The 22,407-nt window shown below is 34.4% G+C and overlaps 3 protein-coding genes across 3 annotated transcripts; 2 read left to right on the top strand and 1 right to left on the bottom strand.

Moving 5' to 3' along the window:
• The first annotated feature begins 591 nt into the window (after positions 1 to 591).
• Positions 592 to 11,012, top strand: LOC140880272 (bifunctional aspartokinase/homoserine dehydrogenase, chloroplastic-like). Its single transcript, XM_073284571.1, has 18 exons — positions 592 to 761; positions 2,016 to 2,089; positions 2,193 to 2,567; positions 3,523 to 3,611; positions 3,718 to 4,021; positions 4,486 to 4,538; positions 4,617 to 4,831; positions 4,941 to 5,028; positions 5,104 to 5,217; positions 5,977 to 6,075; positions 6,575 to 6,769; positions 7,409 to 7,491; positions 8,192 to 8,408; positions 8,660 to 8,805; positions 9,027 to 9,162; positions 10,139 to 10,222; positions 10,311 to 10,403; positions 10,512 to 11,012. Exons 1-18 carry the CDS (start codon positions 637 to 639, stop codon positions 10,755 to 10,757), a joined length of 2,736 nt encoding a protein of 911 aa, XP_073140672.1. The 5' UTR covers positions 592 to 636; the 3' UTR covers positions 10,758 to 11,012.
• A 271-nt stretch (positions 11,013 to 11,283) lies between these two features.
• Positions 11,284 to 15,054, bottom strand: LOC140884311 (protein PARTING DANCERS). The gene is made up of 9 exons (XM_073291029.1): positions 15,036 to 15,054; positions 14,368 to 14,492; positions 13,228 to 13,352; positions 13,054 to 13,142; positions 12,867 to 12,962; positions 12,679 to 12,776; positions 12,565 to 12,605; positions 12,399 to 12,482; positions 11,284 to 11,552 (listed from the first exon to the last, which is right to left on the bottom strand). Exons 2-9 carry the CDS (start codon positions 14,426 to 14,428, stop codon positions 11,403 to 11,405), a joined length of 744 nt encoding a protein of 247 aa, XP_073147130.1. The 5' UTR covers positions 14,429 to 14,492; positions 15,036 to 15,054; the 3' UTR covers positions 11,284 to 11,402.
• Positions 15,055 to 16,869: 1,815 nt separating this feature from the next.
• On the top strand, positions 16,870 to 20,513 carry LOC140882720 (uncharacterized). Its single transcript, XM_073288886.1, has 7 exons — positions 16,870 to 17,370; positions 18,417 to 18,469; positions 18,992 to 19,084; positions 19,166 to 19,389; positions 19,913 to 19,979; positions 20,107 to 20,220; positions 20,333 to 20,513. Exons 1-7 carry the CDS (start codon positions 16,959 to 16,961, stop codon positions 20,354 to 20,356), a joined length of 987 nt encoding a protein of 328 aa, XP_073144987.1. The 5' UTR covers positions 16,870 to 16,958; the 3' UTR covers positions 20,357 to 20,513.
• The last annotated feature ends 1,894 nt before the right edge of the window (positions 20,514 to 22,407 follow it).

Below are 22,407 nucleotides of genomic sequence, written 5' to 3'. Positions count from 1 at the left end.
AAATTTATAGGTACATTCGTGGATATATATATATATATATATATATATATATATATATATATATATATATATATATAAACTAGTTTTTGGAGGCATTTAATGAATTACAACTTACAAGTTTTACGCACGCACGTACGTATATATACATACTAGTATTTCTTTTTTTTTTTTAAACGTAAACATTAAATAATAAATTGCAAAATTAAAAAATAATAAAAATATAACGTTTTCCTAAACAAATATTCACAAAAAATATATATATCTTATAAAGTGGGTGTCATTTTTGTAAATAAAAGAATATCAATTGGCACAAAATGAACATCTAATTGCTAGAAAAGAGAAAATCGCATAAAATGACTATTTTACCCAATAATTTTGGTTTTATTAAAAATTAAATTAAAAAATAATAATAATTTCAAATCAAATTTCACCAATTTATTTTTCACCAATTAAAGTTTGTTAATTAAAAGCTCTATACTACGATAATATAATAATAAGATATAAACACACTGAAAATCACCATCGGACTCATCACTACCCGAAATCCATCTCCTAATTAATAATTTATTATATGTATTTACTGTAAAACCAGCGGCCGCAAAACTAAAACGCCACGCCCAACGAAGGAGAAGGGAAATGGCATTCACTTCTTCTTCTCTACAAAATCTTCCATCATGCCCCTTCTTCAAACCCGACAAATTATTGGCTCCACCGGCCAAGATCCACCCTTTTACTCTCCTCCAACGCCCTCCACTCTCCAGGTTCCCAACTCCTGTGTCTCTTGGCTGGAAAATAGTTGGGCATTTCGTTTCTGTTGGTTTGTTAGATTCTTTTCAGTTTCTCACCTGGACACTTCTGGGTGCTTAAAGATTTCAGTTTATGTTCTGGGGTTTGAAAGTGGTGGTAAATAAATATATATATATATATATTTTATCAGAGATTCAGTGTCTGCATAACCACCTGGGACGGTGTTTTTTCCCTTTCCCAGTTGTATGCTTTTAGAATCCAATCATAGCGATTAAGTTAACAATCTTTGCTGAACTAACTTTAAGCCGTGTGTTGGGTTGGCTCTACTGGATCACCAAGTTAAATAATGTTTGTACGAAATGCGCATGTGTACTTGAACAGATATTTTGGTGAATGTGGTCATGCGATTATTATTATTATTATTATTTTTTATAAAGTGAATACTTTTCCTGTGGATGGCACGGTCAAAGATTTGATTTTGATGAATGTCATCATGCAATTCATTATTTTAGATATAGTAAATATTTTTACTGTGAATGGCACGGCCAGAACTTTAGAAAGAAAGATATATCCTCTGTTTTTGTGGTTTGTTTCTTGAATTGCCTAGAACACCAGTTTCTTTTAGATTCATTCTTTCTCGCGAGTTTAAGATAGCTTCTCTATAGTGGTTATTCGATTACTTTCCAGTTTATAGAACGTTACAAGTTACATCTTGTCCAAAATTTGTTCCGTCCAGAACTGTTCTGTGTACCCCATCCTGCCCCTGGGTTTATTTAGTTTACCACAATTGATAGGATTCTGTTTTAGCTAGTTAGAGTCGAACCATTTGTTGGTTGATATAAATCACTTACTAACAATAAATTCTTGTTCGTTGTCTATCCCATTATCATTTCAGACTTGGAAAAAAAATGATCAAATACTTGTTTTCTGCAACCACCTTTTGGAACTAACAAAGCATTGACATGACTCTCCAAAGTTACTTTGGAATTGGCATAGCTTATCTAGTTTTTCTGTATATTATTTTCTGGTTTTACTGTCTCCATTATCCAGGTAAGCAACAAGGAAAAAACACTCTTCAGTTTATTTTAACGTTCTAGCATGATAGTTAGTTTTGTAGATTTATCTTCTGATTAATTTCCTCACTGTTTATCTGTAAAGGGTTTAATTTTGGAAGCTGTAGAATTGCAATTTTTTTATGTATGTTTGTTAAATTATTTTCTACTCTCTTATGTGCATTAGCTGAAGATTCATGTTATTTTTATCCACAGAACATGTCATTTTTTGCGGTTACAAGGGAGGGATTCGTATAAGCTCAATATATTGGCATCAGTTACTAGTGCAGGTTTTTTTTTTCTTTACCATCTTTACATATGGATTCAAACTCATAACAGAATCTAGTGTCACTATTGAACTATATTTTTCCGGGACGATGACTATATTTCTAGATATTTTACTGGATGAAGCTGTTGGAAAAGCTCAACTTCCGAGGGGTGACACTTGGTCTATTCATAAATTTGGTGGCACCTGCGTGGGGAATTCTGAAAGGATCCAAAATGTTGCTAACATCATTGTTAAGGATGAGTCGGAGAGAAAATTAGTTGTTGTCTCTGCCATGTCAAAGGTGACCGACATGATGTATGATCTCATATACAAGGCACAGTCTCGGGATGATTCCTATGTAGTTGCATTAGAAGCTGTTTTAGAAAAGCACAAGTTGACGGCAGTTGATCTACTTGAAGGGGATGAACTAGCTAATTTCTTGGCTCGATTGCATGATGATATTAATAACCTCAAGGCAATGCTACGTGCAATACACATTGGTATGTCATGCATGTGAAATGCCTTAGAAGTAGTTTTTTTGGCAGAAATGATTATCTTTATATCTATGGTTTTGACCCATGTACAAGAGTGGTGCTGTCATTTTATTTAGTGTAAACAGGGGTGGCCCATAATTTGCAATGAGGGCGTCAAGAATCGACGCGCGCAAGGGGTGGGGGAGTGACTTGGTTATTTTAGAAGAATTACATATAACAAATTCGTTTTTGATATTAGGGGGTGGTTGCTACTATTTGCCTCCCATCCCCCTCTGGGTCTGCACCGAGCTCTACCAAACTTTTTTATTCTTCTGTTTGTTAATGGCTTATGGCTTGGAATATGTTAATACTCTGCTATGTTTCCCTTATTATATGGAATGAATATCTTCTCAAGCAAGCAACGAAAGAGTTAATGGACCAGCAAAACCTATCTTTAACTGTATTTTATCTCCATTTTTCTGTGAGGTTTGTAAAAAAAAACTCCAAAACAAAGAATAGCATTCTCAATAGTCTTTGCTTTCTGTTTCTACAGTATGATGGCACTGAGCGCTATCTTAGTTTCCAAATAGGCCTCTGTTTCTACCAAATTATCTATTCCGACTTGAGTTTGGCTAACCTATTGATTCATCCATACGTACTTCAGGACCTCCCCGTTATCCAATATACCAATGTTGCGTCCTTAAAAAAGGATTTTGATTAGAATCATTCGGAGAAATAATAAAGTAATTTGGTTGATACGTTCAAATGATAAATTGTATCACAACCATTAAACTGGATTTGTCAAAAAAAATTGATCTATTGAGACCATGTTCCAAATGCACGCTTATTTTTGTATCCTGAAATTAATTCCCTGGACATGAACTATTGATTTTCTTTTGTTTTTCAACAAACTATACTTTGAATGGTGACCAAAATGCTGTTTTATTTTATAATGACCTACGAAATTCATCCTGAACTGCAGCTGGCCATGCAACGGAATCTTTTTCAGACTTTGTTGTGGGATATGGTGAGCTATGGTCTGCCCAATTGCTGTCAGCTGTTGTCAGAAAGGTGTTTTGTTATCTTGATGCTTTTTGGTTTTGGAGATATGATTATGTTGACTTCGCTAGTTCTGTGAAACAATTTGACCACAGCATTTCTTTACCTGGTATTGTAGAGTGGCGTGGAGTGCGCTTTTATGGACACCCGAGATGTACTTATTGTAAATCCTACAAGTTCTAATCAAGTTGATCCAGATTATTTGGAGTCAGGCCGAAGGCTAGAGAAGTGGTACTCTCAAAATTTGGCTAAAACAGTTGTTGCTACTGGGTTTATTGCCAGTACACCTCAGAACATACCTACGACTTTAAAAAGAGATGGAAGCGACTTTTCGGCTGCAATTATGGGTGCTTTATTTAAAGCACGCCGAGTCACTATTTGGACTGACGTTGATGGTGTGTACAGCGCGGACCCCAGAAAAGGTTTGTTACCCTCATTTTCATGCTGAATCAGTTGGAAGGCATCAGAACTTTTTTCGATATCATTCCACTATCCTGATCCTTTTAAATAATATATTGAGGCATCGTTTAATTTGAGTGATAGTATAACTAATACATAGATAAGTAATATAATGTAATTATAAATAAAAAAGAAAAAATAGTTAATATATTATTTGATTTGATGGATAGATTATAGTTTATTTGATTTAATTGATATAAAATTAATAATTAATAAATAGATAAATAATATGACGAGAATAATGCGAGATTGAATGGGATAAGTTATACATAGATTAATAATACACCAAACCAAACAATGTCTGAGGGTCTACTGCATCCTTTTCTGTTTCCTTAATCTTTTCTTTTAGCTATCACGTGAACATTTGGGATATTATTGATGAGTCATTCTGCTATTTTTTTTTACCTCTTATGTTTTCTTTTGGCAGTCAGCGAGGCTGTGATATTGAAACAGTTGTCATATCAGGAGGCTTGGGAAATGGTAACTTTTCTATATGTTCCGACGTAATTGGTAATGTCTTAACATTCGCTTATTAGTGATCATTATGGGCATATGCAGTCATACTTTGGAGCAAATGTTTTACACCCTCGTACAATTATTCCTGTCATGAAATATGACATTCCAATTGTTATAAGGAACATCTTCAACCTTGCTGCACCTGGTACAGTAATCTGTCGTCCTGTTGATTTTGGAATTGACGAGTGCCAAAGGGTGGATTCTCCAGTGAAAGGATTTGCTACAATTGACAATTTAGCCCTTGTAAACGTTGAAGGGTGAGATTTTAATTTATATTATGATGATAGCCATGGTACTCGATTAAGTGTTTGTTTTTTCTTCCATTCCCTTGGTTGAACTATTGCAGACGTTTTTTTTTTCTTTCAGGACTGGAATGGCAGGCGTTCCTGGTACTGCTAGTGACATTTTCAGCGCTGTGAAGGATGTTGGAGCTAATGTAATCATGATATCCCAGGTATACCTGTTTTCTTCTCTGATTTTAATTTACAAGCACTTTCATAGAGGATTCTTACTATTTACTTAAATGCAGGCTAGTAGCGAGCACTCTGTGTGTTTTGCGGTTCCTGAGAAGGAGGTTAAGGCTGTAGCTGCAGCTTTAGAAATTAGGTTTCGTCAGGCATTGGATGCGGGCCGTCTCTCTCAGGTTGTTTGTCTTTAACCAAGTGTTTGGATCTATCATGCCAACTCAGGCCAAGCTTTGTGTGTGCGTGTGTGTTTGGGTGTGTGTGTGTGTGTTCATCTATGTGTCTGTGGTGAGGTAAATCTGCATTTTTCGGTGAGAGTATATTAAATGATGTGAGAATTTGACTGTGCGAGTTACCTACTTTCATGAAGATTACCTGCCAATAGTACCTTCTGAATAACCATTTACTTCCTAACTACAATTTCCCTTTAGTTTACAGCTAAAAGAATTAGCCTATGCAGAAGGTTTGGTGTTCTTTCTCCCCAAGGGATTTTTTAGGAGATTTATTTGTGGATGATGGCATGTTAGAACTGTTTTGTAACAACAAGAGGCACTGCTACTTAATCTGAACACGGTATCCATGTTGGGGATGATGCATCTCAGTCTTCAACCTTGTTGATGATTTTAACTATTATTTAGCTATCACAATTAGCAATATGACAACTCATTACTCTTAACTCGTTTACCAATGCATACTAGCTGCGGTTCGATCCTATCACTTGCAAGAGTTAGGGATTCAATAATTCAATAAAACTTTAGACTTCCCTTGCAGGCAAAACCTACTTAAATATCACTCAACTGGCATAATTTAAAACCTAATTTGAAATTGATGGTGCCCATGTCTTTGATCATTTATCCACAGGCGTTCGCAGTTTGATAACAGTGTTGCTCATTTTCTTAAAAGATTTGTGCTATGTTATTCTTATCGAATGTTTGCAGATTGCAGTTATTCCCAATTGTAGCATTCTGGCAGCTGTTGGCCAGAAAATGGCGAGTACTCCTGGAGTTAGCGCGACACTCTTTAATGCTCTTGCGAAGGTTGATAAACTAACGACTATTGAATAATTTTTCTAATGTCGTCCATACAATCACTGGTACTCAACTATTGCTGCTGCAAATCAAGTTGGTTTGTTGTTCAATAATATGGATTAAAGGAACTCATAACTGTTTCTAGTATCAGGTTTGACTAAGCTTTTAAGATCTTTCAAACATGAAATAAGATGTTTGAGGGTTTGGAAGATGTGTTGAAATGTAGGGAAAAAATTAGCATGGGAGCAGGTGTGCTCCAAAATATAAGACATTAGGAGCTTATAAGGCCCTTCAAAATAAGTCGGAGAAGAAAATTTACAAGGTTCCAACTTATTTTTATGATCTAACATTTTAACATCTAATGATATTATTAAATGTTGGAAATATCCTTGATAAACACCCGCATAGTATAATCTTTGCATCTGCGAGAGTCGGGAGAACAAGATTCTTTTGCTACTTTCTTTCCTCTCTAAGCATATATTTCCTGACTCAGTGGACCAATTTTCAGGCCAATATCAATGTGCGCGCCATAGCTCAAGGTTGTTCGGAATATAATATTACTGTAGTTCTCAAGCGAGAAGATTGCATAAAGGCTTTACGTGCTGTGCACTCAAGATTTTATCTATCAAGAACTACCATATCGATGGGTATTATTGGACCAGGATTGATTGGTGGCACATTGCTTGACCAACTTAGGGACCAGGTATAAATTATTTCCAATGGCGCCAGAATTCTGGACTCTTTTTTTGCAAGGGATTGTGTCTTCTGGAGTTAGGGCCCTTCTGGATGTAAAGTTCCACTCCAACAGTAACACAACTTTCCAGTTGAAAAATGCATTGCATATCATAATTGTGCGCATGATTTACCAACCAGTTTTTGCAGACTCTTTAGTTTTTGCTCTCCATTAGATTCAATTTTAGTGTTTGTGAAAGCAGATAGTATTATTGGGGTCACCACCATAGCGATGAACTCGACCCTGTTGCTCATATTCATGGAAGTCAGCGAACCCAGAAAACTTTCTCTGAACGGGAGAATTTATTTGGTATCGACAAAAATTACAGCCAACTGATTATGTGTGGATACATCTCCATGCGGACAAGTTGGCAACATGAAATTCTTTTGTTTTACTTACATTAGTTCAGATATATGACTTTATGTTCTTAATTCTTATGGCCAAAGTTATGCTTGCTGGAGTTTTCAAGTGGTTTTAGTATGTTTAAATCTTAAACTGGGATCAACATTTTGGTTCCCTATGGTACATTTGAAATGATTCATTGTTAGCATTGTACTTTTCATATTTAATTTTATATTTTGTTTAATATGTCTGTCAATCTCTGTACAGGCAGCAGTCCTCAAGGAAAAGTTCAACATTGATTTGCGTGTAATGGGGATTATGGGATCAAGGACTATGCTATTAAGTGATACGTAAGTTTTGGGAGTTTTAAGAGAGCTTCTTCATTCAACTTTTTGCCATTAATGATGGTAACCAACAAAAATGACCATTGTTTTCTATCATCGATTGAAATAATTTTTTATTTGATGGAAGATGAAGCAAAATGAACAAAGAAAATGGGGTTCTGTTGACTAAAGGTCCTTTAGAGGTGGTATAGTCCAAGATGGTTGTTAGCTAATTTTTTTCCATTATTTTTCATGTTTTAAACAAGAGTGTGTTTGGTACAAACGTACTTTATAATTTTTTGATCCCCTATATACTATAAAATGTTGTGGAAGTCGTGAGAAGTTTGGTTTTTCTAAAAAAAAAAAAAGAATTTATAGCTTTCTATTTGTAGGGCGAACAGCTACAGAGCCTATATGATATCGATTTGTGATCTCATGCCACAAAAAAGTCTTCAGATCTTGAAACAATATCTCTCCCTCCCTTTCTTAAAAGAGCTTCTAACCTCCCGACTTCTTATTTTGGATGCTTATGACTATTTTTTAAATAGTTACTGAAACCTTTTGTATTTTATAGGCTCCCTAAAATCTTACATGTTTCTGTTCAGCTTCTTCAATCTGTGAATGATATCTCTAGTTCTATTGAAACTCAAAATTAATACACCCCTTAAATTCAGTGTGTGTTTAATTTTAGAAGTTGAATAGCCTAACTTGTGGTGATGGTAATTAGGGGGATTGACTTGTCGATATGGAGAGATCTTCAAAAAGACAAAGCTGATATTCAGAAATTTGTTCAGCATGTGCACGGGAATCATTTCATCCCTAATACCGTTATCGTAGATTGCACCGCAGACTCTTATGTGGCGAGCCATTACCATGATTGGTTGTGCAGAGGCATACACGTTATCACCCCAAACAAGAAAGCTAATTCAGGTCCCCTTGATCAGGTAACAAAGAAATGCATAAATGCTCCCGAAATAATTGATTATTTTCAATCTTTGTTATGAATTGTCTCATTTCCCATATGCTCGTTCAAATGCTACATCTCTCCCATGGTACATGTATGCTATGCTTTGGCGTCTGCATTTAAGTTTTTGTTCTGCAGAGAAAGTGGCTGTTTTATATTCATAGTTGGTGGAAGATGTCTTAACAAGATTTCATGCTTAATTTTTTTATTTCTACATTGTCACGTGTGCAGTACTTGAAATTGAGAACTCTTCAGCGTCAATCCTATACACATTATTTCTATGAAGCAACTGTTGGAGCTGGTTTACCGATCATTAGCACTTTGCAAGGGCTTCTCGAGACTGGAGATAAAATTCTGCGAATTGAAGGCATCTTCAGGTTGGTGTTCTTTGTCTTTGTCTTGAATCATTATGCACAGGGGAGGGGAGGACCCAGGGGGTAATATCTCTCCACCCAATAAAATAAAATACTTTTAGTTTTGTGTAATTTTTCTGAAAATGCAAGCTTAGGTCTTGCTGCCAACTGAATGGACAAAAATCAAAATGCTTCAGGACGTTATAACTCACCTGTCCACTCACCAAGTGTATGTGTTGATGCAGTGGGACCTTAAGCTATATATTTAACAACTTCATGGGTGCCCGAGCTTTCAGCGAAGTGGTGAAAGAGGCAAAAGAGGCGGGCTATACTGAACCAGATCCGAGAGATGATTTATCTGGAATGGATGTTGCCAGGAAGGTATTGTCTCATGATTTTTTATCACGTTTTGTCATTTTCACCTTTATTGCCTAGCCTTTTTGTGTAAGAAAATTGGTTTAATGAAGCAAAATTCTCTCGCTGCTCTGAGATTGTTCTGAGAAGGGATTCAAGAAGTGATGTTCTTATTCCTTTGCATTATGGTCAGCTTGTGGGCACGCCTAGTCCCGGCTGAAGTTTGTGAACTGGAGTTTGTTTTCATCATTATCCTTCCTTTAGCATTCACATTACTAGAGTGACACTAAACATGAAAAACATTTTTAGTTTTTGTTAAATTTTAATTATACCAAATCAAAACATACCTACGCAAAATTTAAGTATAAATCCATTATTCTTGGTAAATTAATTTTTTTCGATTCTCTCAAATATATATACCATTCAAGTTTAATATTTTATAGCATTTTTTTAATTAATACATTAATTTAAACTAGTTTGAAAAATCGTACAACTATTTTTAGATCAATTAAAACTTTAAAAGTTAACTTTTATTTATAAAAATACCACTTTACTTTTTAAAAATCAAATGTTAAATTAAAATTATATATCTTCAAACTTAAAACTTTTTTCCATGCTTGTTTTGCGCATAATGTGATCAACATAACGGTGACTGCTTTTTGCTTGCTTTTGCCAAATCGAACCTCTCGGTGGACAAAATAGATTTATTAAACTCAACAGAGAAAGAAGTGTTAGAAACCTACAAACAGAAATAGAACTCAGATGATCCATTTGCATCCTCAAAATAGAACAAATTGTGATGACAAAAAACAAGAATGTTGAAGACATTGGTTACATCATTTCACATGCATGAGAAATCCCAATGTTAAAAGTAACGATGCCGTGGCCGAAATTGTTTGCCAGACATACAAGCAGCCCAGAATCTGTTTCTTGAGTCCTTATTTTTCCTAAATGCAAATAAAAGGGGAATAAATATGTATGTTGAATGGTTTGTGTGACACAGGTGATAATCCTAGCCAGAGAGTCTGGACTAAAGCTGGAGTTGTCGGATATTCCAGTTCAGAGCCTCGTGCCAGAACCATTAAAGGCAAGTAAAATATTAACGAGAACAGGGCTGCTTGACAGAGGCACCAGTTAATCTTTGATTATGAAATTTTATACGTTTTTTATTTCAGGATAGTGCATCACCTGAGCTGTTCCTTCAGCAACTGTCTCAGTTTGATGTAGACTTGGCAAAACAAAGACAGGAGGCTGAAGATGCTGGTGAAGTGAGTACCCTCCAGGCCTTACTGCTGTAGTTGGAACTTCATTAGTATGTTTTCTGTTTATTGATTTTTAATTTTAATTAATGATCTAACATGTCGAATTATGAAAAGGTGTTGAGGTATGTTGGGGTAGTGGATGTTGTGAACCAGAAAGGAACAGTGGAACTGCGGAGATACAAGAAAGAACATCCATTTGCACAACTATCTGGATCCGACAATATAATTGCATTCTCGACGCAGAGGTATGCTAAGCAACCTCTGATTGTGCGTGGTCCAGGTGCTGGGGCTGAAGTTACGGCTGGTGGAGTATTCAGTGACATTTTGCGTCTTGCCTCTTATCTTGGTGCCCCATCATGAGGGTCAATTTTTAACACTTCATTTGTGCCTTGCTGTCCAAGCTTGAGATAATTTTTTCAGTCGATTTATCCAAGTATCCAAGTATCTTGGTTTCCCTCGAATTTTGCAGTTTCGGTGATTATTTAACCACACAATACTCTTGCATTTTTCCTAGATTACAAGTTTGTTGGTTGCTGCTGCTTAAATTTATCCATGTATCGGATAATCGTTTTTCGTTTGGAAGTAGAGAATAATGAATTGTTAAAATCAACAGAAGGCCTTCATTTTTCAGCATGCTGTCAACTGAACAAATGTTTGAATGGTGTGAGTGCGCGCTAATAAACTCTTCAGCATTCATGTGTGTGCGTGTCCATAGCAGCAATCACGACATTCTTAGACTTGCATTTGACTCTTCGCCGTGTCTGTTTCCTGTGGATTTTTTAAATTTGTTTCCCGGTTTTCAGATATGACATGGTGTGAATGCGCGATAATAATCTAAAAGATACGACTGACTAGTTTTGAAAAACCGAAATAAGCAAGCATATCCTGGCAGTATTAAGTTTTGCATACTATACAGGCAACGTGGGCTAAAAGACGTGACATTGGTAAGTTCAGATTAACACAAGATAGCTACAGTATGTAACCACCAGCCTAAAAAGTCATTGTTCATTTGATTTTGGGACCAAGGTAATACTTTGGATCTCTGAAGAACCTTGCAATCAGTTCAGCTTTTTCAGCCGAAAGATCAGTGTTATCCATGATGTACTCCTTGGAAGCCTTGGCTATTGCTTCAATAGATCCAATCGCTTGATTAAGCTGAAACGAAGAAGCATGACATGTGAGTATTTTTGTGGGATTTTGATTTTATATCATCAAATAAAACAATTGATATTTAATAATGCCACTACGCGATTGCGTGGGGACGGCTATGCGATCTGCATATTATGATATTATCTAACACGCAGGGCTTTGGAATTCGGAATAAAATTCTAGATCCGCTTGCCAACTGACAAGTGAAAAATGAAAATACATATGAATCAATTATGTGGAGTTAATTTTTATCTGTATCATTGCTTCTTTTTGTGTTAATTTGTTATGCTCAAGCTATTGCTAAAACTCAGTAATTTTTTGTGACATCTTTACTCGGCTTTCATATTCTTTAACAACATTGACCATACATTCAATATACCATACATTCAATATGTACTTTTAATTTTCATAGACTTGTGATTTTCTTTTTACAATCAATTAATGTTTAAGCAAATGTGAGTATCAATGTCCAAAAAATTTGCAGATTTGACAGGAGTATGATGGATAAAATGGAAAAGTTCTATTCTTAGCTCGAACTCCAGTAGCCTAAGTTCCCATTAATTAGAGCTCCGGACCTCCGGTAATAAAACTACTGAAGCTCGACTCCGCTTGCATGCATAGTATCCTAAAGACTAAGTGAAGTCATGAAATAGAGGCTACTTAACAACTCTACGAACTATATTTTCTTTCTATTTTGACCTTTATAAAACATGCAAGTTGCATTTGAACATGAGATGAATTCCATAATCAAGTGGCCAAGTTTCAGCAGCAGCTAATGTTAACAAAATATTAGCATACTCGTGTGTGAGTCAGTGAGTGTGTGATTTCTGAAACTGCAAATTATCTTATTACCGCTTTGGCATCATGGTTATCAATTCCAGGAATAGATGTAACCACTTTGATATACAGGTCCATTGATTGTACGGATATTTCCCTCTTTGCACATTAACATTTGTTAGTCATGAATTGCAAGGAAAAACTATTGAACCGAAACATGTACAAAGGTTCGACTACAAACCTCTGCTCTCAGTTTTGCTGTGACATCCAGCCTCTTACATGCTGCAGTAAAATCCATATGATAAAAATGGTTGAGGATCCATATAACTTGTAGATTTGAGAAATATAATCTTACCTCCTCGAGCAAGTGCAACCTTGACAATTTTCTCAAATCCCATCTCCATGTCTTTTACAGGCATGAATGCTGGCCTACCAAGCTCCATGCCGCCATATCTTTGGAAAGACACATGTTAGCAAGTGTTCAGTTCAGGAAGCATGATGCTAGGAAGAATGCACCTTCAGTGATGAAATGCCCTATCTCACTTGAAATAAGAGCGAACAAAAGAATCATTCTGATCCTTTGTTGGGAGGGTAACAACCAGGTACAAGTTCGCAAACTGCCCCCTCAACTTCTGAACTCTAAACCAAGCAATGAAATTTATTACGTACAAATAAAAATGAAAAAAAATATCAGCAACAGAAAGCTGAGCGGTAGATATGCAGCATTTACCGGCTGAAGATAGACGCATTGCCGTTTGAATCCCAATTAGTCACAAATATGAAAGCTGCAGATACACCTCCACAGTTAAAAATGAAGTCCTGCAAACCAAAATATATACAAAAAGTTAAAAAGGAAGCCATCTTGAAAATGAATATTGGATAGGAAGGGCCGAAGGGTGGCTACTGGATCGATTGAAACAAAGTTTAAACGGCAAGAATTTTCATTGAGGAAGTAGGATATAAAGTTGATGAAGGATGGGTGTTGCTCATCTTTCCAAGTGGTGCTCATGATGCAAACCCCATTGCAACCTACACCATATTCAAATTCCAGTCCCAGTCAATGTCTAGAAATGATAATGTTCAAGAACATTCTTACACCGCTAAAGCATCAGTAACAAATTAAGAATCGAAATAAGAAAGAGTGGTAAAATGTAAAGATTATATGAACTTTCACCAACATCATTAACTATAGAAAATATACTTTGTTCGTGTAATCAAACAGCGTGCAAAATTCTGCTGATCTGCTCCCAAGAAAATATAAATAGACGTTCCCAAGAACAAAAGGCTTCATTCGACGAACTGTGTATATGATCCTTAAAATTATGTGTGTTTGGTTTCTAGCTGAAAATTAATTATTAATTGAATGGGAAACTTGCAAATAGTGAGTTCCTTGCTGCTGCCTCAATGACAATGTGATTCGATTTTATTTTAGAATTGGATAAGAAGAACAATAAGCTTGAAAATAAGAAGAACAATAAGCTTGAAAATACAACTTATGGTTGTCGATAATTCATATGTAAGGGAGAAGTATTTCCAGGGAATCAAAAATTTTCACCATTCGAATGAAAATGAGAATCATTAGTTTCACATGATTTTCTGCTCAAAAAAAGCTTCCGTCCCCTCGTAAGTTCATGAACAAACTACGCGCCCGCACACATACTGGATAACACATTATCATAACATAATCAATGAACCTACAACAACGGGACACAATATAAGATCCCTAACAGCAGCACGATACATAGATTATCAGAAACTGCATTCAGACGCAAGGTTTTTCTCTAAAACAGAACTTATTTAATTTCTTCGAAACTGATGTTCCTTAGAAGTGTTCGAACCATACTTGACAGCGTATTCACAGAAAATCTGGGGGAAAAAACAATTTACCTGCCACGCTCATACAAGTAAAAAAAATCGATGGACTCGATCCTAAACTAATCTTCACAGTAATATTGAAGAAGGTCGATCTAGGTAATGCATCGATAGCATTTAAAGCAATTTAAACCCAAAATTGAGAAACAGAATCAAATCATAAGCAAAATACCTGAATTTGATAGCTTCGGATGCGCTGATTCTCTGTGGGGGTTTCCCGCGCTTGCGCTCATTCTCCGTGAATATATTATATGAATGAAACCGCGCTTGAATATGTTTTAGCAACGGACGTGTTGGCTGTGATATGATATATCTTATATAAATATCATGCATTGTGTGTATATAACGAGCCCGTTTGGTTTAGTATTAAAATAAATTCAAATGTGTGTTGATAAATTTTAAGTGCTTTTCAAAGCATTTATTTAAGTCAAAATAAGTTTTTTTTAAAGCCCATATTTATAGTTTTTTAAATGTTTTTTTTTTAACTCAACTTTAAAAAAGTGTTTTTAATATATTTATCCAAAAAAAATTATTTCAATTTTTACTTTAAAAAGTGTTTTTAAAAATCAACTTAAAAAAATAATTATTTTTTAAAAACTCTCCTGAAAGCAAACAGACCAGATACAAAATTATTTTTAATAGTATCTTATTTAACACCGTGTCTTTTTTCCAATTGGAACGTTTTTAGGGTTTGTTTTATAATTTAAAACTAAACTTTAAAAATATTTGATTTTAATATGACATTTTTTTATTTTATTTTTTTTGCAAATGGATAGATGTGTGGATTTGTTTTGTTTTTTTTATTATAAAATTTTAAGGCCGTTTCTAAGACCCACTTACCTAATAACAGTATAATAGATGTCAATGAGAAATCAAATGCTCCTTACTTCAAGCCCAAAACAGTACGAAACTTCAATCATTGTCGATCAATTTTGTCGGACTGGCCCGTGACCTATCAAGAAGCCCAAAAAGAGGATAACCACTAAGAATAATGAGGATAACCACTAAAATTCATATATAGCTACTTATTATGCTTTGACTGAGACGACAAAGTTCTATATACTAGAACAGCAATTTTTTTTGGAACCTATTTGTTAACAGAAAAATAGAAAATCATTTGTTATTCTCTCCTTCATACAGAACAATGCTCGAAAAGCAACTAACCACTTATCATACTCTAACTAGTTCAACAAATTAAGAACAGAAAGCAAAAGTTAGGAAAATAAATAATTAAAAACAAGAAATCAAATATACAACTTGATAGCATACAAATAGAATGTGCATATATGACTGCATAAAGAAACCCTGGTTAGAGGAATGCCTAGTCTCAAATATGAACGAGAATTTTCTCGAATGCCAGAGCTTCTTGAACTCCACAAAAGTGTTTGACCCACACTGCTACATACACCAGCAAATAAATAGTCAACAAATGTACAAAATAATAAACAATGCAACATCTAGAAAAAAGACAAGGAATATGTTGTGGATGTACTTACTTACCTAAAAAAACATTGAATAAGTTGTCCATGAAAACTTAATGAAAAAATCAATTACAATTATGCACGATGACAAGGGAAAGAAAAAAATAGCGATATCGTGTCTCACTTACAAACGAATCGTATTGTTTTGCAAGTGATGCAGTCACATAATTTGCGAATATATATATACAAATATTAAATTAATATAATCAGAGATATGAAATCCGAATAAAATATTGAGGTTGCATACCAAGAGTTTGACTATACTTCTCGGTTTATTGATGTAAAAGTAAAAAACAAATGGTTTGCTCTATCATTGCAAAATTTCTAGTCTTACCCAATTGGGAATGTTTTTTCATTAATTTCACGTCTTTTTATATGAACACAAAAAATTGACTAAAATAAATGAAACAACATGTTCAAGTGGATTCAAGGCAGAATGCACGGTAACAATGATCCAGCGATGGCAAATGCTCTGGCCATTCGTGAAGCTCTTAGTTGGATAAAGAACCTTCATTTGTCGACGATCATCGTGGAATCCGATGCATTATTGATTATCGAAGCTCTTAATCGCACTGATCAGGATTTCTCAAATTTGAGCCTCATCATTGAAGACCGTAAACTTCTCGCTTGAGATGTTTCTTCTTGTTCTTTTTCTTTTGACAGAAAATCAGCGAATCAGGCTGTCCATGCTTTAGCTAGGGGGACTGCTTCTATGCCTGATCTAGTAGAAAGTTTTGTTCCTTTTCCTATTGTTATTTCGAATGTTATTGTTCTGTACTTAACCTCTTAATATATTTATTCCGTTTGTTTCCAAAAAAAAAAAAGTGGATAAAACCAGAGATTGTGCAATGATAAAGCCTTCAACGTTTGTTCTTGAAAACCGAGGAACATAACCAAATTTTTGGATACTATTTATAATCTCTAAAAATAAGTGATTATGCAGACATAATCACTTATTTTTAAAGGTTGCAAATACTACTTTGATATACGTTATCAACATTTTATTTGAATTTCATATCTTCGGTTATATTAATTTGATATATTTTTTGGGATAATTATCAAGATTCAAGAGAAGAGAAATCCACAATTAATAGAAGATATCAAGATACTACTAGTATATTATTTTCTTTTCTTTTTCTTGACCTTCTTCCAAAACGATCCAAAAAAACCAACTTAGAAAACATGAAAAAATAAAAATAAAAATAAAAATAAAAATAATAAAGAGAGGAGAAAAAGAGAGAAGCAGCAGCTACTTTATCCTTTCCACAGTGATCGGTGTAAAATGCTCACCGTTCCTTCAGTTGGAACCGCATCGATTCCACCGTGCCACGCCTTCCTTTCTTCCTCCTTTCCTCCGTCCATCACTCACCAACAAAGCCCGTACTTGTACTTCCCTTTGTTCCCACTCAAACCCAGTCGATTTCATTTCTTGAAGCCATACTCCGCCCTCAAACAGATCAAGAAACGGCAGCAGACCTACTCAAATCCTCCCGATAATGCGAAGAAAATCTTGAATTTCAAACCAAAAGGAGAAAACGATGGTGATACTGCCGGTGGAGAAGGCGCTGCTGTTAAAGGCACAATCTTGGCAGGGCTCCTGCTTGTGGGAGTGGTCGGTGGATTTGGGGCTGTGGGATACTTTTACAAGGATCAGATCAATGCTTTCTTGACCCAGTTTTCTAGCATCATCGATGGTAGTGTTTTTGCTTTGTTCACTCTGTCTCGTTTTCCGATGGTTATGCTTGATGGTTGGTTCGGATATTAATGTTGCTAAAATCGATTTATATGGCATACTTTTACTGGTGGATTGCATATTGTAATTAGTTTTCTCACGAAGAGCTTCAGCAATTGATTGATTCATTTATTCTCTTCTGCTGGGTTACTGCTTAGTTAACTTTTGCTGCAATTCCTGTTGTCTGGATTGAATTTGGTTAATGTTCAGTTTGGAAACAAAATATGGCTAAATATAGTGAAATTGATATTGTTCGAAGCTTGTATGATATCCTAAAACTAAGCTTTTAAAGATGTTGAGTATGATAAGTTCACTTATAGTGAAATACAATCGAGAGGGTAGAGAGAAAAAAAAAACAAATCATTTAAAGATTGAAAGAGAACAGAGAGGAAAAATGGATTTGTAAATAAGTTAGGATATAGGAATAAGCATTGAGATTGTTTGAAGTTAACTTGTATGGACTTAAAAAATAAGTTGAATATTTCATAAGTTGTCTTAATTAACTTATAAACTTAGCTGAACAAGCTGTCCATATCACTGCTTGGATTCTGTTCCACAAGTTGGCATCTTTGGTGGCAGAAAAAAAAAAAAAATGCAAATCTAGGATCTGATGGTTGATAGTTGCAGTTTGAAATTGAGTCTTATCTACTTTATTTTTGCATTGCAGTTTGGTGTTCTGACTAACTTCAAATCCACCAAACCAATATTTTGAGCTTTTTTGTACAATTGTACTGATCCTTTTGCATTAAATAACACTGTCGTTTTTAGTTGCAATGGTCAGTTGCTGGAGCAAACAAAATTATGCCTACTTGTTTGATGAATGAATCTATTCTAAAGCATTTACGAATCACAACCAGAAGGCACTGCGTAGAGCGAGTCTGGATCTTTTTGTCAGCTTCTGGATAGTCACATCTTTGAAATTCAAGAATAAACATCTGTTTGTTTTTGTATGTTAGTGTAGAAAGAAATATTTCTTCCTCAAATTCCTGTAGTACTGTTTTATTGCAGGTTATGGGCCAGCTGGATACGCTCTTTTTGTTGCAGTTTATTCTGGATTAGAAGTAAGAATCTGCTCTCTCCTCTTATTGTGCATATCATGCAGTTGGAAGTAATCTGTTATGCACCCGCTTCATCCCTGTTTCAGCTTACGCAAAATTACTTCATAGCGAATTGAATGCTCACCACAGTTGCTATCTTTGGCTATTCTTTCTTCATAGAACACAGTTTCTAGCTAAGAACTTTTAACTGGTTGACAGACCAGAACAGTCTAGAGCATTTATTTGGGATTGGTGAAGTTTAACAGGTGCTTTTGGGAAGTGAAAACATGAAAACTGGTTTAAATTACTGTAGCCGACATATTGCCACTTGTAAGTCATGTTGATGATCCATGCAGAAAATAGCAAAATCAATGCCTTTAAAAAGCCATTAGCTTTCATCTTGTGGTTGTGATATGCTCCCTAGTTCTTGTTGAATTGCTTTCAAAGGTCCCTTTCTTCAATTGAATGCTGGAACGGTTTAATTTTGTCGTGTATATAATACTGCTACAAAACTATCATGTAGTGATGTGTTATTTTTCCTTGCAGATACTTGCAATACCAGCCATCCCCTTGACTTTGTCGGCTGGTCTTTTGTTTGGTTCGTTTACTGGGACTATTATCGTTTCTATAAGTGGCACGGTGGGTCTGCAATCTACAATTATATGAGACTGTGAACAACTTTTATCTCGGTATCTAATGTTGCATTCCTTCTGCTTTCAGATTGCAGCAAGTGTTGCTTTTCTAATTGCCAGATATTTTGCTCGTGAGCGCATTCTTAAGCTAGTTGAAGGAAACCCAAAATTCCTTGCCATTGACAAAGCTATTGGGGAAAATAGTTTCAGGGTTGTTACTCTTCTTCGATTGAGCCCGTTGCTTCCTTTTTCTCTTGGAAATTATCTATACGGACTTACATCTGTCCAATTTGTACCCTATGTGCTTGGAAGGTCGGCATCATCCTCATTTTTTTTCCTATTAGTTTTCGTTCAGTTCCAGTTTAACTATTGGTGTGTTCGTGTTTTATAATACACATTTAAATTATTGTGATTTTTCGTTATCGTTTTATTTTTTTCTTTTTTTTTCAAGGCTGTTACATAGGTGTTCGAGCAATAATTATGATGAATGCTCTATCATTTATTTACTAGAGTACACATGTCTCGACAGTAGAGCATATTTCTTTTCTTTTTACATGTCTCATTTTGTCCTAGTTGCTCGAGCTAAACCGCGATTGTAACTTGCAAGTACATGATATTCGGTTGGAAATTGTTCTCCAACTGATTAAATCTTTCTTCACAAACTTGCACTCATGTCATTGAGTACCATGCTTTTTTATTTGTATTTAAAAAAAAAAGTCAAGGTTTTTAAGTTGCATAAAGACAAATACGTAGTGTATTGAAGCTGTACCACAGGCATGTTATTAAGCATGAAATAAGGTGATTTAGATTCGGCTATGCTGTTTTGTATTTGCAGTTGGTTAGGTATGCTTCCTGGAACATGGGCATATGTGAGTGCCGGTGCATTTGGCAGAGCAGTTATTGTGAGTTTTCACTTGTTCATCTGAAGCATTGTGTCACTTGAAAATTCTGATATTCATGAAAATTTTGAGTAGCATTCAAGTAGTTAATGTTCCCTTTTTTCTTGTATCGGATTTGATTAATTTGCAGCAAGAAGAATCTGGAGTAGGGTTAGGGAGTGGAGGGAATGGTCAGCTATTGACGCTCGGATTAGGGCTGTTAGCAACAGCAATTGCTGCTACCTACGTTACACGTCTAGCTAAGGTACGTAAGGGCACACTAACATTTCTGGACATAGTTTTGATTCGTAGAACGTTTCAAAGTTGAAAATATGTTGACTGATTCCTCTTCTATTCAATGCACGATACGAATCCAGGATGCAATAAAAGACATCGAGTGAATGATGGAGGCGAAACCGTAATTCAACTTATCACAGATACAATGTACTAGTTTTGTTAGATGGTTGTATGTATATCGAAGTTCATTTGATCAAGGAAATTTGCACCGCCCCTTTTGTATTTATTTATCTACCACATAAAGCTTAGTTAAAGGGTACAGACCATATTGGTTTATGTAAATGTTCTCTCTTCTAACTTTGCAACTTGTGTGTGTCTATATATACACCCCCGGCCCCCTTAGATGGCTGCATGCAATTTTAGCGTTCACATTTTGAATAGTCGTGATCTGTTTAAATTTTGTACTATATTTTTATATTTAAATTGAAGTAATGAGAAATAGAGTTTTTGTAGTTTTTAAATTTAAATATGATACACCTAGGGATGACATTTATGGCAATGGATCAGGCTTAAGCCTGTACCCATGTGAAACCCGATCCGTCAGGGACAGGTTCAAACGGATTGCGGGGCAGGGCGAGTTCAGGTCAACGGGGCCGGTCTCGGGTTTGGGTAGACCCGTGCGGACACGTTGTATTAAATATATATACACTCTAATTATATAATACTTATTTATATATTATATAATATATAAATAAGTATTATATATAAAGAAAAGTGCTATTTACACTTTAAAAAATATTAATAACACTACACAATTCTTACTTAACTTACTACTAGTCGCATTGCACATGCATTGTGTGTGTAATATTATATACAAATATTATGTTCTGTGTGTATATAATATAAATTTATTTTTTCAAATATTTGATTTTTTTATTATTATTATTATTTTTTGCAATTTGATAATTTTGTGGGTTTTTGTTTAATAAAATAAAAATGAGCATACATTACCAAGAGACCACTAAGGTGCTCTTACTTTATATATAACTAGTAATTAGTAAATGATGCACACGCGTTGCGTGTGTACAATAATAATCACAACATTATCTCATATGAGATGTAAAAAATGTGCTTACCGATGTTACAAATTAGAAGATATATTGGGATAGGTCAATGAGATCCTACACTAAAAGTAATACCAAAATCATGCATCAAATGGTTCGTATTTTTACACATAGATGTAATTAATGATATATTATTGACGTGACAAATCATTGAACATTAGATCTATCATTAAGATAATACTCATATGCTAGGTTGAACTCAACCATTGGGATGAGAGGTAGAAGATTTGCACATGATAATTGTAGTATAAATAGATGATATTTTATATTAGGGAAGTTATATTTACGTGGAAAAAAGTTAACCTACATATAAAAGAAATGTTAAGAGAGGGGTAAAATGGAAAAAAAAAGTGTGTCCTCAAAAAACAATTTTTTTAGTTCTCTCAATTATTATAATATAGTAGAGATACAGATGTAGATATAGATATAGATATAGATATGATATAGATTAGATAAAATTGACTTATAATATAATTCCTTAAATAATAAAATTTTGCCCTTAAAAAATTTCACTTACAAAAATTTTGTTTATATTTCAATTTTTAACAACTAAACTTTTTTTAAAAAATAATATTTTAAAATATCGTCACAATATTTTACTATAATATATATAATATATTGAAATCTAAAAATATTTGATTACCAAAATTTTATTAAATTTTGAAATAAAACACAAAATATCTTAAAATTTAGTATTCAACTAAACTTCTATCTATTTTTTTTTTATTTTGAGAAATGTTAATACACAGAAAACTAACTTTGATAATAATATTTTAAAATAATTTTTTTTGTAGCAGTTTTCTATATTATAAGATATATTATAATCAATTTAAAATTTTAATTTTTTAAGTAATAAGAAAAAAAATTAAGAAGAGAAAATTAAAATAATAGATATAAAACATAACTCTTTCAAAAAATTGAAACATACAAATTAAAATGAAAATAAAAGTAACGATTTCTTGTGTGTGCCTTTTAAATTTTATGAACAAATTTAACAATATTTTTGGACAATAATGTTTAAGATAATTTATTTTAAAATTGAAATGAGTTTACCAAAAATAAAAACAATAAATTAAAGGACATCATCGTCA

The sequence above is a fragment of the Henckelia pumila genome, chromosome 2 (assembly GCF_033568475.1).
Source record: "Henckelia pumila isolate YLH828 chromosome 2, ASM3356847v2, whole genome shotgun sequence".
Lineage (NCBI taxonomy): Eukaryota > Viridiplantae > Streptophyta > Magnoliopsida > Lamiales > Gesneriaceae > Henckelia > Henckelia pumila.
This window is presented reverse-complemented; position numbering and strand designations above follow the sequence as displayed.